The 20,490-nt window shown below is 46.2% G+C and overlaps 1 protein-coding gene across 1 annotated transcript in view; it reads right to left on the reverse strand.

The window, feature by feature from the left end:
- The window catches only part of ELL2 (elongation factor for RNA polymerase II 2), a 152,699-nt gene extending 133,523 nt beyond the window's left edge, over nucleotides 1–19,176 (reverse strand). The window contains exon 1 of the mRNA XM_009280666.2: nucleotides 19,051–19,176. Coding sequence (XP_009278941.1) covers nucleotides 19,051–19,176 — 126 coding nt within the window. The remainder of the gene's footprint in view (nucleotides 1–19,050) is intronic.
- Nucleotides 19,177–20,490: the final 1,314 nt, after the last annotated feature.

Below are 20,490 nucleotides of genomic sequence, written 5' to 3' on the forward strand. Positions count from 1 at the left end.
CCTGCTGACCGCTCTTTTTTTTTTTTTTTTTTAAGTAGACTTAATTTCCTGCCCTTCTCTCCCTTTGCTGCCATGGGGGAGGGCTGCTGGTGCTTTGTAGGAGTCAGCAGTAACAGAGAGAGACATGAATGCTAATTTTGACGGTTCCCAGAGCTGGTCAGAGAAGGTGTTTTAAATAGGCTGGATGTCACTCTCTTACTCAGAGGGGCGAATGGCTGAATTAGGTTTGCAAACATAAATCACGGGATTTCTATCTCCACTTCCCCACCATCCCTATCAAATTTCTTTAGGTGCGGACTCAGTGCCGGATGGCTCCTCACATGTGTCAGATGTCCATGCAGAAAACTCATTTCAGGGTCACTTCTTCGTTTTGTTTCCCTGAAGACCCTATTGATTCCTGCTCCCCATGGAGAAGGATTTTATTGGGAAAGGGAATGCTGTTTAGATGAGGCTGCTGAAAGATCAAATCCCCGAAGAGCACGCAGCAAACTCAGCTAAACCAGACATGCAACATGCAAGGGGGGGGGGGAACTATTCCAATTTACATTCCTTTAAATTGGTTTCTTGTTAATGAAACTCAATCAAGACTTAAGAACTTGATCCTAATTTGTGCTGAAGTTCTTTTGCCTTTGCCAGAAATGTTTAGAAGGGTCACGAGACTTTGTCGTGGTGTTGAAATGGAGATTGATTTAGTTAAACCACGGTAAAGTTCTGTGCGAATATGTACATGTGCTGGCTGAAACTGGCCATAGGAGTTTGGCTTGTGCTTGTAAAAAGAAAGTAATGATGTAAGCTGAACTGATATAAGAGGTTTAAACCGCGTAAAGGATGTTCACTCAGGGATTTCTATGGTTCAACTAAATCACTTAAAATGAACAAACTGTGTTTATAGGTCAAACGTTAGCATAAAGGAAAACCTGGCTATAAAGATCGTTATGTTGACCTCTCTGACAATGGGGCCGCCCTCTAGGAGCAAGCAGAAAAGATAGTTTCCAAAATCATTTAATGCAGCGATCCGCAAATATTGGCTAACTCTGAGCAACTAACATGAGCACAGACGTGGCACTTCTCCGTCCCGCACTGTGGCGGCTTCAGCTCTTCATCATCACAGCAGCATCTTCCTCTGCCTGCGAGTGAGCATCCGCACGCAAGGGCCTGCCAAAACACACTCGTCATTGCAGGATCGGTTAGATCGAGAACCCAGAATCTGGAAGTTGCCTGCAGCAGGCAGATTCAAATACAGCTGCAGAAGATTAAAGGATACTGGAGTCATTCCATGCAGTAAATCTTTTCTCTGCACTTCCCATCGCAAGTTTGGCATTGTCTGGAGCGCGCTGCAGGTCAGCGTGCCAGCTCCAGTGTTAGAGCGCAGGATTAGAGTCGGATGACAGGCTGGAAACGATCCTTTAAAATTTGCTTTCGTACCAAATTGGATTTACATCTACTAAGTCCACTGAAATCAGAAGGATCTCCAGATGATCAGCATCGCTGCCAATTTTGAAAGGCACGGTCAAATAAGTTCTAATTGCCTCCTGCTTTATTTTATTTTTTTTTATTTTTTTACAAAAGGAGATACAGACTAACTTGTGAAAACAAATTGTATTCATATTTGCCATGGGATATGGTTATTATTAAAAAATGTTACAATAAAGATTATTTCTGAAAAAACACATCTATATCTATATATCTATATGCCTATATATCTCTGTATCTATCTATCTATACCTATACCTGTATCTATATAGCTATCTATATACAGATATATAGATATATTTAGATATACATATATGTATGTGAATAATAGAAAGAATATTACCAGTTTACTACTTGTATTACCCTAGAATTAATTGTGTCAACAACTGCCTTGGCATTGCATTAATTTTACTTTTGGTTTAAGTATTAGAAGAATAAAGGGCTACACTGAAATTTCTCCACCAATTATTTATTCATCTGCTACAGTTTTTTAAAAACTATAACTTTTGCTTAAATAAGAAACTTAAAAAAAAATTGTTAGTAGCATCATTTCTAACAGGTAAAATGATTTATCCCGATGACATGATGCAGTATGTACACCGTATTAGGAATAATAGTGCATCAAGGATGCAGGGGCCGTGTCTACAGAAGGGATATTAAAAATGAAAATCCTGCTGTCAGCAACTTTAGGAGCCCTGATACAGGCAGGATGCTGTGACACCATTTTAAGCACTGTGTAATTAGGCTTGTCCTCAGCAGGATTCAGTCAATGTGGACGCTTCCAGTCTGCCGGCTGTTGCTCTGCCTTCTAATATTAACACTAAAAGAGCCAAACTGGCTCGAGCCGTGGGAGGCAGGCACGAGGAAGAAGTCAGGTCTCTCCCTGCGCTCCTCTCCCTCTCAAAGGGCCTTTGCTCTGACCAACAGACGTGTAAAAATGCCCTGCGAAGTAATAGAAATTCATTGTAATTAGGAACTATTACACATACATCTAGAGCTGTGTTGATATTTGTGCAGTGGCTGCATTATTCTTCATGGGCAGTATATAGTGTAATGCCTCTTCTGGGACCAGTGTTTTGTGCTGTGAAAGCAGACTAGCAATAATGCCGACTGTGCTACAGACCTATAAAACTGATTGCAAAGCAAAAATCCTCCAGAAAAGTAGGCAGAGAGCACACAGTTAATGCAATTAAACACAGCTGCTTGTCATACAGGCTTTTTAGTTATGAAAGTGCAGTCTTTAAAAACAACAGTTGCAAGGCTACTAACTTTTAAACTTCTCTTTATTTTCTTCCTCTTTCTCCCTTGAATTCTTTTATATAATATTAGCTGAAGACTGAGGTGTGTGTGGTCAAGTGCTGGGCACCAATTAAGTCACCATGTATTTGGATTTCTACCTACAGATGGAAGGGGGTGTTCTCCTTACACCAGAGCTCCTGAAAGGGATACTCTCTGGATTCGACCCAAATGGGACATGGCATGCTCTCAGTGCAGTGTTTGAAGCTGGTTAGAGTCCAGCTTCTTGAGGGTTTGGGGTTGGTGGTATTTTTCACAGCTAGTTTCAGAAAAGCTGCTGGCACAGCCTGGAACTAAAGTAATAAAGTTAGGTAAATTAAAGCGGAGTGGGAAACCTGAAATAAAAGATACAGCACACAGTGCACAGGTTGCAGCTCAGCAGCCTCATTTTGTCAGCACCCAGTCACCCCCGAACCGAACACCAAATTCTTCTGAGAGCGTGAGTGAGTCGGGCATCGGAAATCAGACGTGGCGAAAAGGATGCGGGGTGACGCCGGGCGGGACGCAGGCGGGCGCAGCTGAAGGAGGTCCTTCGGCAGATGCAGGCCAGCCGGTCTGGCGTCACCCGGGATGTTGCGTGTAACGTCGCAGGGTGCAAACTGGCTGATTCTGTGAGCCCTGCGTGGAGACCTCCTCCTCCTCCTCGCTGGGCCGCGGCTGCTCCCGCTCCCCTGCCCGGCCATCGTGCCTGCTCCCCCCCGGCTCCCCTCGGGCAGGAGGAGCCACAAGCCTTGCACAGCTGCCGGCCCAGGGAGCAGGAGGAGGAGAGGAGTGGGAGTGTTAGGAGATAAGGAGACGGTCCTGCCCTGCCCCAGCCTCCATCCTGCTGCAGGGGAGAGCAGTGGCAGCGGCAGATCCCTCCCAGCGCTTTGCCTCCAAGTCCTTTCCCGTTAGAAGTTATTGCTCTGGTTTTAAATTCCCGCTGAGATCAGACCACGTTAAGGAGTAAGGATTTGTGTGTCTCTCATGCGATAGTTCGTAAAGTGGCTGTAAAAAAACCTCAGTAATTCACAGAATACAAAACTATCACAATGCTCCACTGTGTTTTTCCCCTCTCCTCAAGAAGCCCGTCACGCACTGCCTCACCTTCTATAGTGAAGAAGCACTTAAGTGAAAGACTTTTCTCCTGAATCAATCCAGATTAGAGTAAGATGAGGCCATCTGAAAGCTCCTTAAGAGCAGAGAGGAGTACCGGCTGCTCTCTGAACCTGTCCTCCAGCGGCTGAGCATACAGCTCTCCACTGCCCACAGCCACCACTCCATGCAAACGTCCCCCCAGATGCAAAGAAGCAATCAGCCTTTTTACTGCCCACAGCAAAGCAGCCTTTGCCCCTGTGGAGAAGGGTTGGTTCAAATCGAATAAAGGCAGGACAGGGGCCCCAGATGGTTTCCTGAAGAAAATCAAGGAGAAAGCTAGAAGGTCTGTGGCCAACTCTACCTCAGCCTAGTTGTGTTCCTACTTACCTTTACAGATAACCACGGTGAGGATAAATGAATAAACACTCCCACCAAAGCTTGCAGAGCTTTGGCTGGAAGAGATGGTGTTCTGGAAAGCTTTTGGACAACAAGATGTCTTCTCAGAGAAAAGCACACACAAAAGCAGGCGTAATTCCAGTGTAAGAGCCCAAATACAGTGAATGAGGCTTTCCGTTGGTACTCACAGTCAAAAGAGGACAGCCCCAAAGAAAAGGCATGGGCTTCACACTGCACTGATGTTCCTGTGAACAGTTTGCTCTTGGGCTGGTGATAAGGAGAGGATGGTCTCAGGCATCAGGCACAAGCATCAGAGCCAACAGACTACATTCATGCCATGAAACACCCATCTAACCTTGCTCGGGATGAACCAGACCTCAGTTCTGCAGTTGTAAAATGGGGAACATACTTCCTAAATTGGTTAATGACTCTGTGAGATGCAATGGTGTGTGCATTGGAGACACTACTTTGAAATAGGAGAAAGTCAGACTCAGCTGTATACAGCTGAATTCAGAGTTAAAAGAGTTATTGCTGGTACTAAGAGGGATGCAGGAACTGAGACTGAGCATGAAAATGAACAGATAGGGATGATAGGCTGGACCACCAAAAAGCGCCTAAATCACTTTTGAAAATATAGCCTGAAGCTCCTGCAAATATCCACTTTGGGCTCTGGCATGTCGGAGGTTTCCTTCTGCACGAAACCCTCAGAAACCACCTCTCAGTCACTGTAAGTGCCCAGGCAGCCCTCTCGGCCTGGACCCTGGGTACGACCCACTGTCTTTACCGAACCAATATGAATCTACATCAGTTCTGCACCCTGATTACTAATTTTACTCATGTGCTTCAAGATGTAGAGGTACTTTGAGTACTTGTCGAGTCAAGACTTCTGTAGGGCAGTTTTGTGTTAGGAAGAAGCATCTGCTCACAGGTGGCTGTAGAGAACTGATCATGCAGCAGGATGGATCTACCAAAGCAGATCTCTCACACAAACCTACCTGTGTTAAAACCCTAATTAAAAACCCACTGGAAAGGCTCAGCTCAAATTATTTTTTCTTAGTGGATAAGGGTTTTGCTGTAAGGTATCCCTAAACACAGAATACATTGCATAGTCCATGAAGTTGCTTCATTTAAGGAATAGAGTAGTTTCCTGAGCACCAGAACTAACAAGGCCGGGTTCCCTGCAGATTTGCGTCTTGCGTGATTGAATTTGATGGCAAAAGGAAGCAAGAGCTCCATTTGAAATTTGCCCTGTCATTAGAGAATTTATAATGTCTCTTTTTTGCATGAATTCTCCAGCATATTAGAAAATACCATTTGATAGCGTATCTTCTATAGCAACTGCAGCTCTGAAAGGCTCTTCTGCTTGGCTGGCTCTTTCATGCACCCTGTAGGAACTTTGCAACATCTACACTTCTGTAATTGAAGCTGACTAAGGGAGCTGAACGTTGTGTTGGGATCTTGACATGTATGATCACTCTCTGTCCATGCATAAGCTTTGGTTCCTGTTGGACGGTTCAGCACCTTCAACTTCCAGTATCAGCCTTTTCTGCATTCCTATACAGATAAGAGCAAGACCGCTATCTCCCAAAAAGTTCTGCATATATCTGCCTATTACCTGACCTATGGAGTGACTTTCCAGTAGAACAGTCTTAGCGCTTCTGTGTGTTGCTTGCTGGAGAATGGGGGGAAAAAAAGCCAAACTGCAGGTTAACTTCTCGAGTTCTGTCTTGCCAAGGTTAGGTTTTCCTTTGCTGGGGTTTCTGACTTTATTTGGATTAATGCTGGATTAATGCATTCATCCAACTCAAAGCCAAAGGAGACCAAGAATATCTAGCTTAACTTCCAGGCTGATCCATTTCATCCAGTTACTCCTCTGCTGAGGGAGTTAATTACATTTCTACTGAGTTACCTGTGTTCCAAAAAAGTGGTCCCATCTTTACTTGGGGACTTCAGGGGAATACCCCATTTTCTGGATGTTTTACTGCAGTGATTCTTTGCCTCACTATTTATCCATGTATGACATACAGCTTCCTGTTATGTTTCTGCTCATGACGTGAACAAATCCTTCAGGACGTCTGTTTTCCTTCCCCATCAGTACTTTTTGATTATAATCAAGGCACCTCTTAATCTCCTCTTTGACCGACCATTAATGCATTGAGCAGTACTCAGGCACGCTGCTCAGCTGCCTGGGCAAAGTATCTCTTTCTCTAAAGCTTCGGCCAACATTTGGGCAAGCTATGGGCACACGCTTGGGATTCAGGCAGAGACCCTTGCCTGCCTGCGGCTGCCCAAAGAGGTCATCCCCTTCCAGCCGCTGCTGGTTGCGTCACCACGCTCGGTTGGTCACTGCAGGGGTTAATGTGTTAATGTCAGTGGTTTAAATGGTGCCTCTGCTCTAACCTGCCATGGGTTAGGGAAGGTGCAGCCAGGGGAGCATCACCACAGTCCTCTGGAGGTTGCTGTTGCTGCTGGTGAGCTCTCACCCTGCAGCAGCTCAGCCGATTCCCGCCTCATCCATCCCCTACTTCTACCAGTCCACAAAACGGTTTTGGTGACTTCTGCGTCTGCACGCAAACCCGACAGCTGCTGAATCTGACATATGCCGCATATAGGAGAAAAAACACTTCTCTAACCTTTCCTCGGTTTATAACTCCAGTGTTGTCCCTTTACTTTACAGAACTGTGCTGTGCTGCCTCCACCATAACCCCTAAACTCTTCTCTGTCACTGCTAGCACCCTGCAATCAGCATCTCCCCAGCACTGTCTGTGCAGCACTGCCTGCCCTGCGGGTACGGCTGACTCGGGATTTCATATTTCATGTTCTTTCACTGTCCGGAAATTTTTTAATTATCAGTCATTGCTTAGCTTCTGTTCTGCTCTTCCAAGAAAACTTCACAGTCACTGTTAAAGCTTTATCCTGTCCAGTAAATGACACGGATGCATCCTAGCAAATTGGTTTTAAAGACAACAGGATTATGGGCTCTAGTTCCACTGTATTTATAGGGAACATTTAAATTTTAAGTGATAAGCTTTGAGATGAAACCCGTACTTTGTGGATACATGGTCAAACTCACATTTGCCTCAGTTACTCATTTCACTTGGCTTTGCTTCTAGACCTCTTCTCATTCAGACAGTCAACAAGTGCCAGCAAACGTCCAGCTGTCACTTAATTAGGAGTAATAAAACCATCTCTTACACAAAGCTGATGGTACTCCACTGACCAGGCTAAGCCAGAATGCTTCTCTGCCAGCCATGGAGCTATGGGATGGCCAAAAACAGTTTTCCTGCATTATTTCCCTTGTCGTTGCCCATGCTTTCATAGGACCAAGGCCAAACACAGCAGTACCTGTGCAGAGCGGTCAGCACATTGCAGGGGAAGGAAGCCTCATCCCGGGGCCAGTCCAGGGAGCGGGCAGCCGGGTGGTCCTCCTGCTGGGACGGGCTCCATGCCAGACCGCAGACAACCCCGCCAGCCTTTGTTTCCCACCTTTGTAAAAAATCCTTCTTTGAAGGCCTAAGTTTAGCAGGTGTTTATTTGGGCTGCAGTTACTAATGATGGTAGTCGGGCAATGGTGTGTGTTATGGCAACCCAGTCAAATCTCTTGCACGCGGCGGTCCCCGGGTGCAGGTGGGTGCAGGGGGCCGGGCGAGGGCTGCAGGGGCCATTGCTGATGAGAGAGGAAGCATGCCCACAGCATGGGCTCCGGCTCTGCCCGGCTCAGGGCCAACGTCTGCCCAGAAACACCCGCAGGTCACGTACGATCAGTGCAAGGTCCCTGCAGCACCAGTTGTTCTGCAAGGTGCTGTAGCACACGGACAGGAACAGGGTTGGTGGAGGGTACTTTACTGTCTATGATGTCCCTTCAGGAACTGCTTTTAAGAAAAGGCTGTATTTTATCACAAATAAATTATTATCACAAATACAAATCTTGCTATGCAACATCACAGAGATGCACTGGCTTTTGGAAACATTCCAGGTCAGGCTGGACGGGGCTCTGAGCAACCTGATCTAGTGGAAGATGTCCCTGCCCACGGCAGGGGGGTTGGACTAGATGACCTTTAGAGGTCCCTTCCAACCCAAACCATTCTGTGATTCTATGATTCTATGATTCCCTTCTTTCATTTCTCCTCCCTGCTGCTTCACTTTCAAGCGCTCCCATTCTCCCTAACCAGCTTTTCAATTCCCGCTAGCTGAGGAGAAAAAGAGATATTCAACTTGCATCTTTTGTCTAAAAAACTTGAAAGTTTACCAGGATTTTCCGAGAGGTAAAACCTCCGTCCAAAGCTCCATTCCTCCTCCTGTACTAAGAAGGTCTCACATGGGGAAGTCTACCACCACGTAAGACCCAGAGAGTTTCACCAGCCGTTTGATTTACCTGGCACTATGTCTAACCAATCTACCTGTTAAAATTAGTTTCCTGCTAATTATTGTTGGTTCAGATGTTGCCAGAGAAAGAAATAGATCTCTTCAAGGAATAAATGAGGGGAACTGAAGATAAAATTCAGCCCAAGGTACTGGGCTGAATACCTGAAAAAAATCAGCCCTCCAGCCCTCTAGATTGCATTGAAGCCAAGCAAGACAGCTTTAACTGTGTCAGGAATAAAGCACCCGCAGTTAGTGAATCAATTGAAAATCACAGCTCTTACAAGTCAACAGTTCAAGTACAGGCCAAATGACAGAAAATGTATGTGGACTCTAATAATGTCAGAGCAGTTTTTGTAACATGTTCCTTTTTTAACCCATAATTCCATCCCAAACAAACTTTCAAAGCAACCAATTGACTTCAGACACTTGTCTAAATAAATCTGGTGGCAGCTGGAAACTTGGTTTACTCCCTGGACTTCCATCTCCTCTGAGATTTAGAAACAAAATCCCGGTGCTTCACCTGCTCGTTGCCTTCTGCCACCTGCGGAGCACAAAATTCACACTTGTATCACAGAGAAACAACACAGACTACTTTTAACGAAATTATTTGTCTTTTTTTCTGTGCCAAAGTCAGGATCAGGGCTAGAAACAGAGATATGGCACGAAGATACCATCTGAAGCCTTGTTGATCGTGCTTGCCCCAGCTAGAAGTAGGAGGCAGCGTTGGAGGGTGTGAACAGAGGAAGGTCTGTGAAAGAGAAGAAGCCAACATTTCATTTTCTGTTGAACTTAGATAAACCCTGGTCAGGCAGGAGTCCCTTCTTTAAGGATGTTCTAGAAGTAACTGCTGGTAGTTGGAATCAAGGGCCTGTCTACTTACATACAAAGAAAACAAAACAAAAGAGGAATGGTTCCCAGGATGCCTCCAGCAGATTCCAGTTGCAACTTTCTTTGGAGCTGGTCCTGCCTACACCCAGCTCAAGAGGCATCTCCTCTTCTGCCGTGGTGTAGACCTCTGGCATGTGCTACATGAGAGGGGTGGGATGGTACAGTGCACACACACGGAGATGGGAAGGTGTCCACCCCAAAGACCCCTCCTGCAGCTGATGGCTCTTCCTTCATTAGCACACATCTGCACTAATGCAAAACCAGTTTTAGTGATAAAATCCTAACAGCAAATACAGTTTTTGCTGCACTACACACCTTTTGACGAGGTTAGACGCCCACGGGGAGCTGCAATCTTTCAGGAGGAAGGGCTAATGCTGCCTCAGCAGTGGGGAATCTCCCCAGACATCCTGCATGAAGAAGTGCAATTTTAAATGACAAGTTTCTCAGCCAAAGTCTTCTGCACAAATGGGGACAACCGTCGAGGTACTCTATGAGCACGGTGCCCTCTAGAGCATTTGGGCTGAAATAGGTGTTCAGTTCAGATCAAGAGTTTGTCTGGCACACACCCCTCACTGACCAGACTGAGTGTGTGATTGAAGTTAAAAAGTAATTTACCTAGTGGAACTGTATCTGGGGCTTCTGCGCATCGGTCACATCGTGCTGCCACACCAGTTCTTTTGGAGCTTGCATATTGGCACTGGGTTTGTATCAGCAGAGTTGATGGTCTCTGCTAAAACAGCTGTATTTTCACTCCCAGGTTGGCTCGATGGAGTTGAATCAGGGATTGCATCCAGCCCATGAAAACCTGACAGATAGCAGCGAGGTGGCCTGGCTTGTCAGCTCCCTGCAAGGTCAGCCAACTGGCCCGCCACCTTTTGTGGCTGAGAAAGTGGCTGTTAAGTATTTCCCCCTCCGCAGAGGATTTTGCACATCAGTTCTGCTGTGTCAGTTGCTCATTAAGAGCATCTTGGAAGGGGTCCAGCTGGCTGTTCAGCAAGCGCTTTATTTAGCACTTGGTCTGTAGCCATATGCATCTGTATGACATGGCAAAATGAAAGCTTTGCTTTCAGAGAGCACGTGGGCTTTGGTGTGTGAACTTTGCTCCAGCACCTTCTCCAAACGCTGTGGTCTGGAGTGCCCTTGTACTCAGGGAACAGCAGCCAGACACTGCCAGCTACATCTGTCCTACACATTTGCCATGAATCTATTTTTTCATTTAAAACCTTTAGCTTCTGCATCCCTGTCAGTGCTGTAGAGGGATGGCTTTTTTTTCTCTAAGTAGTTTAGTACGGATCTGTTTAAAGGTTCCATAAAAGAACTACAACCATTTCAGCTTGACTGTGCTTTAACAATAGGTACTCACCATGAGGTATTCTCTGTCCAGAGGATTAAATTATGTATTTTCTCCAGCACAGGCTTTCTTCACTGTGGCCATAAAGCCCCCAAGTCCTCATTTCTCACCAGTAGTTTTGTGTTTCTGTCTTGAATATCAGCTCAGCTATTTACATCTGTTTTCATGAAAAGAATTCTTATTTCTACAGACTTCTGTTGTCAGGCTTACATTTCTTGGTGCAAACACAGCATGTAAGCGTGCTCTCTTTGCAGGAGTTCTCCCCTCACCTTGAGGAGCCCCAACAACATGAACATCCTTATCTGGCTCCCCAGCCATTTGCAGAGGCGAATCTCCCCGGGAGTCAGTGCTGCCTGTGTTGCCTGTTGGCGAGGATGTGGACAGGCTGTGCCAGGGTTGGCACTGCTTCCCGAGATGTACAGCAGGAGATGCACATTAAACTGTTCATTATATGCTGCGTTCATCTGACAGCCTGCTACTGACTTCTTCCCCTGTGGTTACTGATGCACATACCTGGTAGAGACTTTTTTACACTCTCCAATGACTTCGTTCAAGTTCTCTCTGAAGCAAATGCTATAGATTATATTAGTATATGTTACAGTACTGTGACCTATGTGGTGGAGTGTATTTTGTAGCTGACGTATGGACTCTGCACATCTTTAAAAGATCGTAGGCAGCCAAACGTGCCTCTTGAAGGATCAGGGCAGCACCTCAGTTAAAGATGACAAATGCCTGCACATTAACTGTTTTACTTAGGCAAAGCAATCCCTTTTGGTCCAGCTGTTTCATGACGGAGCAGAAAGAATCAACAGATGAATCTCCAGGACATAGAGGTAGGTCTATCAGTAACTCCAACGTGGACATTTAAGATCGATGCAATAGCACCTGCACTGCATTTAGCAGCATTAAGAAATGATAGTAAGTGCGCCCACGTCTCTGACAGCCTGGTGCAGCTCCAGATACCGAAGAGGTTTGACAGACCTCGGCATCCCCGGCCAGTGGCCGCCGTTGGTGGCCAAGATCCACGAGGTGGAGCTCCAAACGTTCCGATGAGCCCTGTCGGGACACTGGGTCTCCCACGTCACGCTCGGTTTTTCCCTCTTCCCTCCCGCAGAACTGTAGAGCTGTGCCTGCGTAATCCATTTTCTTATTAAATGAGTGCTTATTTCAAAAGGGCTTTCTTTTCCATCTGTTTCTCTGACTTTACCTAATACCGGTTTGAGCTCTTGTTCAATCACAGGACCTCTTAGCTAAGAAATAAAAAAACCAAGTGTCTTAGAAAATGGGGCATAGTCGTGAACAAACAGCGTTAGGTCAGCTTTCCTCTCACACTGAAAGCTGCAGAAGGCAGAGATTATCAGTAAATTCAGATGGCAGATAATGACAGTTAATGGTAATTGACACAGGCAGAACCATGTTCAAGAATTTCAAGTGTTTCTCTGAAAATTTTTAAGTAGTTTCACCTAGCCAATTTCTGTAATTGTGGCAGGAATGTAAATTTCTTTCCTGCAGCCCTGGCACAAACAGGTCGTGTTAACTTTAGCGGATTGGAAACAAAACGAGTCATTAGTCTTACCCACCTTTACATGGGACAGGTTGTTCAGGAGTTTTTTGCTTGTTTTTCTCATAAGGTTGAGAGTAGCAGTGCTGATGTCACCTGAGGCAAGCCAGAAAGTTATCTTTCTTACACAGATTACTGAAAAGTTCTAGTGTTTCCATGAGCAATATTACGTGTGCTTTCTGTCCCTGTCCAACCTGTGAGACTCGGCACACGGCAGATGTGCTCAGTCTGTTTCATCAGTGCCTGCCAGGCCTTGCAGGTGGGCTTTGAGCCCAGGGCCCCAGCCCTCCGCCATCCGTTCGGAGAGGGGACGTGGGTCTGCGTCAACACGCTCACCCTGGACCCTGGTGGGTTTTGGGTCAGAAGGCGCCCAACCCTGGTGGGCTCTGCCCCAAATGGCGGCAGTTTGGTAGCATTATATTGCTCAGTCAAACACCACCGAGCCAAGATCCTCAACTCTTAGCACATTGCTTTTCCTGACAACTGTAATTAATGTCAAACAAAATAAGAGCCAGTTTGATTAGAGTTCATTGGAAATCTGGTGGGTAACCACCATTCTGCTCAGCTCCAGCACCCCTTACACACCCACGCTAGAAACAGGCGATTTGGAGGAAGCCCCTTGCAGGCTGCTGGGCTGCGGATGCGGGGATGCTCAGCGCCAGCCCGGCGCCCTGGGGTGCTGGCAGGGACCTGCTCACCCCAGAGACATGACAGAAGCAAAACCCCTGCTTCTTGCAACAGCCCCGCGCGCTGGTGTACGCCCCACCAGATGTGCCTAAATTCCTCTGCTGCTGTTCGGGTGGAGATGATGATTTTCCTATCGCTTTCTGATGAGTGACTCCTTCAGCTGGAACAGCCGCTGTGTATCTGTCACCTGGCTTTGACCTCCCGTTATGGGAGCAGTGACTCAGCGAAGGGAAGCGATGCAGTAACACGTGAGGCCGCAGCGTTACTGGCAGGGTAACGTCCCCATCAGGGCTCATCAATTAGGGTGCTAATTCGCTTCCATTTTCAGCTGCTGGAAAACATTGCAATTTATTTCAGCCTGTGCAGGAGGGCAGGTTTTGCCCTCTGGACAAGACCTGCTGCCTCTCGCACCCTGGCTCCTCGTCCTACCTAATGACCTCTGCTCCGCAGCTGGTGTTTCAGCTCTCACCCTGAGCCCTGCCGCGTGGTCCAGACTGCCTCGCTGGCCGCTATTTTGCCCTGACCCCTGTCATCACTCATGGTAGACCTTTGGCATCTCTCATGCCCTATCCCAGGTGCTTTGCTCTCAGGGTTGGTTTCTGGCCGGGGAATGATAACTCACGCCTCAACAGCTCCTGCTGAATCCCTCCGGCTGAGCCGGTCCTCAGGGACCCAATTCACTCACTGCTGGAGCCTAGCTTTTGGTGCACCAAGGTCCTGCTGGACCCTGGCTGGACACGCTCAGCAGGAGGTGTTCAGGCATCTCTGCAGCACAAGCTCACCCATACAGATGTGGGATGAGGTGGAGCATTCTGGGAACCAAAGCACCGGGGACTTCTGCCTCTGACCTCCCAGAGCTGCTCAGAGCATGACTACGAAATTCAGCAAAGGGCTGAAAAAGCCTCCACCGAAACCCAAAATAACATCAGCTAGATGGGACGTTGGAGAAGGAAGGCAAAAAACTAAAAGCATAAGAGGTATTCATGTCTCTCACACCTGTACTTGTATCCTACATCTTATAAGATACATATCTCAGGATTGAGACAGATGAAATATTTTCTAAATAAGGAGTTACACTACGTGTTTACACCTGAAAAAACATTCCTTGAATTTCAGTATTGGTCAGTGACATTTAAGCAATGGTACTGAAAAGCTGCCTCTGGCTGCCGTGACCAAATCAGATGGCATCTTCCCTCCCATACCTGTACCCGTACCCGTACCCATACCCGTACCCGTGACGTCGATGAGGGCAGGGTACGTTTTAGCAAGCAGAACAGCTCCTTTCCCCACGTGCACTGGGGAGATTGAAGTTGGGGTTAAATGCCCCTAAGACCCACAGCTGCAACAGAGGTTTAATCCCCACGAGCACAATTGATGTGTGCTGGACAAGCCGGGGGGGGGCATGCTCCCTAAGTGGGGCAGGACAGAATAAGGGGTTTTTCCCCCATCCCAGGCACACACCTCTGCTTTGTGCCTCAGGCTGGCCCGAGCAGATCCCTCCACAAGCCAATTCACCTGCAAAACAGCAATATTTGGGGCTGCCCCCTCCCCAAGCAAGGCTCTCAGAGGGGAGGGAGGGACGAGAGGTCAGTGGGTTAATTGGCGACATCTTCCTTTCTAACAGCTGAAGCCATGCCGCCTTGAAGGAGTCGCTTTTGTTGTTGTTGTTGGTTTTTAGTTCAAGTTTCGGTGTCTCAGCCCCAGGATTGAGAGGAGGAAGGCAGCGCTGACTCAGCCCCTCACTGCTGGAGAGCTGAGCTGCCCCAAAGGCTGTTTATGTCTTTTAATCAAGGAACATGCGCCTTAAATGCTTTTATTTATTTCTGAGTGTTCTAATACAAACAGTTTTACGAATTGTATTTTCTGTGCAGGTCAGGGTCCCTGTTTTCAAGCCAGAGGGAGCAGCTGAGCCCTCATTGGCACCCGATGGGGCTGGGCGAAGGACCTTGTCCCACCTGCAAGAGCCCTCGTCCTGGGGACAGGCAGCACCGCAGCACCTTGCTCCCTGTCTGCTTGCAAAGAGACAGGCAGCGTGCTCTGTCTCCAAAGGACTACGCTGTGCCCCTCGCCGTGGCTCTCAGCAGCAGCTCTCTGAGCTACTCTTTTGGGCCGGGCTCATCCCACTCGCCACATGCAACAGCATCAGTCTGTGCACAGGAGCCGTCACTGGTGCAGCTCTTCCCATTCCCAAACTTTTGCTCAGGTGACATTAAAAGCACATCAGGAACAGCAGCAGTTCCTGGCTTTGAGCATAAATACCCAGCAGGGGGTTGTCAGCTCTTCGGGGAGTATTTGCTTATTGCTTTGCGTTAACTTGTGCTTTGCAAGGAGGATTCGTGCTCTGGTCCGGGGTCTTCTCAGCGCCAAGTCCCAGAGTTTCTGACCAGCATCGGGCACCTCCCTCTAGACCAGGATTAAGTGGCTTTGCTCCCTGGCAGCAGGATTTAAGGCTCAACCCTCTCCACGACTTTCTGCTTGGTGTAACGACCCTGAGACGTCCAACCTCTCTGCCTGATTCTCCTTCCGTCTCTAACTTGACACTGTGGTTTTTGCCTCGGGAGCTGGCTGATGGAGAGTAAGCTGCTGAGCATTTCAGCATGCAAATTCCTAGGAGCCAGCTCTAATTTGTTCAATTTATAACTACCTTGTTTTCATAAGGATTTCTCCTCCTACCAGCTAACTAACTAAGAACAAAACAAATCATTATTTTTCCTACAGAACTCAGAGCGGCGCAGCCCTCTGGAAGAAGATGTTTTTTTCTGGCATGGTTTTTTTGAAGGCTGTATTCAGTGTGATAGTCAGGGCATGTCATTGCTGAGCTCCAGTGTAAAGTGAGCTGCCACAAACAGAACTATTAACTTTCAAATTCTCAATAACCGGGTCTTGCTATTGAAACAAAACCTCATGTATCAGAACTCAGAGCGGCGCAGCCCTCTGGAAGAAGATGTTTTTTTCTGGCATGGTTTTTGATATTCAGTGTGATAGTTAGGGCATGTCATTGCTGAGCTCCAGTGTAAAGTGAGCTGCCACAAACAGAACTATTAACTTTCAAATTCTCAATAACCGGGTCTTGCTATTGAAACAAAACCTCATGTATTTTGTATGCAACAGGGGCTATCAATTTTGTGTTTGTTTTGTTCCTGGTTGTTTGCTGTTGTGCTTAATAGCAGCATTTTTTACCTAACTCCATGTATAGAAAAGTTCCATAAACTTCTAATTCTCCTTACTTATAAACCTGTTTTTGATATACCAAGATGAAGTTTTGAGAAGATAATCTAATAATAGTTGAAGAGATCACCTGTTTAGGAAGAATAGGTTACAGGGCAGAGATAAAAAGTTATTAGTACCGTCTTCATACCTGCCATATTAGTCAGTAAAACAGAAGTTTTGATCCAATAAAAGTATGTTAATACATACAGGGACAAAATTTTTTGCACTCAGAAAATCCTGCTCAAAGGATGAGCACGCTTTGTATCTAACATATACACACAGTAGTTGCTTCATACCCCGTTATCCAACCAAAATTTTCCTCTCTGTCATGCAGACAGGGTTTCATTTTAACTGCGGTCTGATTAGTTAGAGCATTTGAAAGTTTAGCACAAACACAACCAAACAATTGCAAATAAATATGGACCTAACGGTATGGATTCAAATGTACTTTCACACTTTCCTTCACAGTAACGCTAAGAAAAAAAAAAAACAAGTCCCTATCCTGCAAGTCCCTATCCACCACAGCCCAAGGTAAAGGGAAAAATGCTTCAGCTGGCAGGAGACTTGTTGGCTATGGAGAAATATGGAAGGATTGAATAAACCATGGTATTTATGCACCTAAGGAAGTCAGGAGGAACACTTCATGCAGCTAATGACAAGGCGGCAGTCATCCTCATTGCAAGGTCACGCTTTAATTAGAAACAAAACATACGGTCTCGAAGAGCCAAAGGAAAGTGTGCAATGCTACAGAGCAATTCTTTCCAAAGGTCACAAGGCGATACGAAAATTAAAAAATAACTTTGCAATGCTTCACAGTAATATTGTTTTCTCCTCCATTTAACTGACGGCAAAATCAAGACTACTATTGAACTTGTATGCTGTAATTATTACATCAGTAGATAAGATGATTTGGTAAATAAAAAGAGCAAGAGGTTTTCATGCTATTAGTACTTCATCATTGACTATTTCAAGCTTTTATCAAGTAGTGGTAATCCACCTTTATTTGCTTAATAAATTCTTATCCCAAAATGTTGATTTTATCAAAATTACCTTCTCAGTAAAGGGTGTAATTTTCCACTGGTAAAATGAAGGATGTTCTCAATACTGGTAATTGTCCAATTATTTTGTACAATTTTTATGTTTTAACAAGCTCAATGAGTTTCAAGGCAGCCTGAGCGCGCTGCATGGTTTGTAAGCATGCTAAATAGGAAGGCACCTGGCAGCATTTTAATTATACATGGTCTTCTTGCTAACTAGGAAAATAAGACCTGAGCGAGTCTTTTCTTGCTCAGTGTGAAAAAGACATCACATTTTCACACACCAGAACACAAACCAAACATTATTCAATTCACTTTCCACTCCAAAAAACATGTTATTTATTAGTGCCTACCAGAGCACAAAATGAAGCCCAGTGAAAAGAGTTCTGCGTAGTTCAGTGGGGACAGCCACCGCCAAAAATACAACGATTCTGGGTGCAATGTTAAAACTGGATGTGTGGTACCTCTGATATACTGTATACACGTGTATCCACAAATATATGCCCTGCTGATGGAGACACCTACCCGTGGGAAGGCTGGTGTTCCCCTGGAGCAGGAGGAAGAAGACTCGTACCTTGCTTACAGCATGGTCACTCCCATCGGATTAGCTGCCGGCGAGTACAGCAGCAGAAGGAGGAGAAGGGAAAGGGCTGGTTGCAGCGAGCTGCGACGCACAAGGCAACACATAACACCGGTAGCACCAGCAAACGCTTCACAAAACCTGAGCTGTGAGCACTGGGATGCCCACGCGCACGGACAAAACCTTCCTGCATTTATCTGCTCATCCACAGTCACATTTCTAACCTTTCTCCATTCCCGCCCCAGCTTTTCTTGCAGCGTTACCTGAACGGCAAGGAACACGTGTAAGGGTTTGCAGCTGAACGTGCTGAAAAACGAACAGCCGTCCAAAAACCATGTTGTCCTCTACTCCTGTGCTTCTGTGCAAATATTACATCTGCAGTAGGTTGTGCTTAAGAAACAATACACTGTACCAGATAATCGTACCAGATGATCTTTGTCACTGGAAAGACTAGATGAACCTTAGCACAGAAGTAAAACACAGATTACGCACAGTGATTTGTACCACCAGTAATTTAGATGGCCAAAAAACCCCGAGCAGCGAGAAACAAGTGTTGCCTGACAATATTATTGATTTTCTTATTTTGAAAGAATCACCAAATAAGCACTAGAGGGCAAGGTTGAAGGAGAGCAAAAAACAACCAGATTTGGACTGCAGTGAAACACTTGACACACTAATGAAATTTCCTTCTGATAAATTAATGTAAATCAGGGTTGGAAGGAACACTCTCATTTTAAAGTTGGCTGAAAGACCATAAACAAAATGATAAGTGACAATATAGCAAACTGGGGAGGGTTTGTTTAATACGATGGCAAAGGGATAGGTGTCAGGGCTCATTCTATTTAACAACCTCATTAATGATCCAGAAGAAGAAACAAGCAGCGTGTAATGAGATTTGATACTTGGGAGGATTAGTTAGCACTGGTGAGAGCTGCAAATTAATGCAAAGCAACAGACACCAGAAATGTGGGCAGAGAACAACAAAAGGCACAAAGCACGCTGGTGGAAAACAAATTTAATAAAGAGAAACCTGAGGAAACTGCAGCCAGAGGAAACATCACTTCAGTAAGAGGAAACCTAGGAAGCAGTAGCATGGGAAGCAATTTCAGCAGGAGAGCAGATGAGTTACCGGGCACCAGGCTGCGCTGCGAAGGTGCTGCAACAAAAGCCGGGGACTCGTAAGGCTGCGTCGCCCGGCGGGGAGCTCAGCCGCCTCCACCATTTTGGAGAGCAGCATCATGCTCAGCTGCTCCATCCTGCGCATCTCTGCCGCTGCCAGACTTCAGAAAAGAGCAATAAAAGTGGTGGCAAAGGACCCGGGCGGCTCGATCTCCGGGAAAAGCCTGGAAGCGCTGCAGCTTCGCTGCCGTAGCACAGTTTGGCAAAGCCACGGCTTGGAAAGGACAGGGAGGCACAGCCGTCACCTACATCTGAGGAAGCGTAGGAAGGCAAAATGCAGCTCAGAGCACTGAAACCACAGCTTCGCCTGTCAAGCAAGGAAGACACGACTCTTTCCAAAGTACTTTGGGCCATAGCGTATATGGAAAATCCCTCATTTGAGAATTGAAGAGCAATCTGAGTAAATTCTAATGAAGGTGAAAAACCTATAAAATCTTATACAGTTAGCAAGATGGCAATGATGCAACATTAATACCTGCTTTAAAAAAATCAGCCTTACACAAATAAGGCTTCTGATTTATTTGAGCTCAGAAAGGCAGAGCGACAGCATGGAAAGAATATTTCTAAGCAGTTATAGGTGGTTACAGACTCTGATCATATAGCTCAGGTAATGCAAGTGGCATAGTAAATGCCTTCAGATGACTTGGAGGCAGACTGCAGCCCCCCGCCGCACCAGATGAGCATCTTTCCATTAGCCGGCATCTGCTGAATCCCCGGGGAAAACCTCAACGGGAGCAGCAGCCTGTAACACGGGTGCCATTCTTCAGCTCGTCTGCCACCATCTTTTGCAGGGTCAAACCTTATTCATTTGCAGACGATGGCATCCCTCAACAGCGTCTCGTGCATTGCACGTGTTTTCCCAGGCACATGGCTAGCACAGACAGCAGCAGGGCTTTAACGAGCAGTAAAAGGAAGGGCATTTGGGATCCAAAACCTCATGGGCAATTTGCTGGTTCACGATTTGAGCTGCAGCAGGAATTAGGTGTTGTTTTCCCATTTTATTAGCACTACCCCCTTGTTAAAAACTTTAAAAAAATTCCTGGACAAATTCAGGAACTTCTTCCTGACAGCACTGTCAGATAATTCAGGTGTATCACAAATTCATTCCCAGTACACCCACCTCTACTTACCCTGCTCTGAATTTCAGCAGGGCCATAGCAGTACAGCAGCATGAAGGGAGCGTCTCTCCAGATACCCCAGATGTCCATGCAGCTGCAACAAGACTTTTTAAAGTCTTAAGAAGTCATAAAAGAAGGCAGAAAGCCCACAGGGTATTTTTTATCTCAACAGAGCCACATAGAATGGAAATTGAAGTCCATAAGGAGTAATCCATTCAAGTTCACAGGAAAAATTAGGTACCGCGAAGAGTTAATTCCTCCACATAATATGG

This window comes from Aptenodytes forsteri, unplaced genomic scaffold (assembly GCF_000699145.1).
Source record: "Aptenodytes forsteri isolate BGI_AS27 unplaced genomic scaffold, ASM69914v1 Scaffold203, whole genome shotgun sequence".
NCBI classification, from domain to species: Eukaryota; Metazoa; Chordata; class Aves; order Sphenisciformes; family Spheniscidae; genus Aptenodytes; species Aptenodytes forsteri.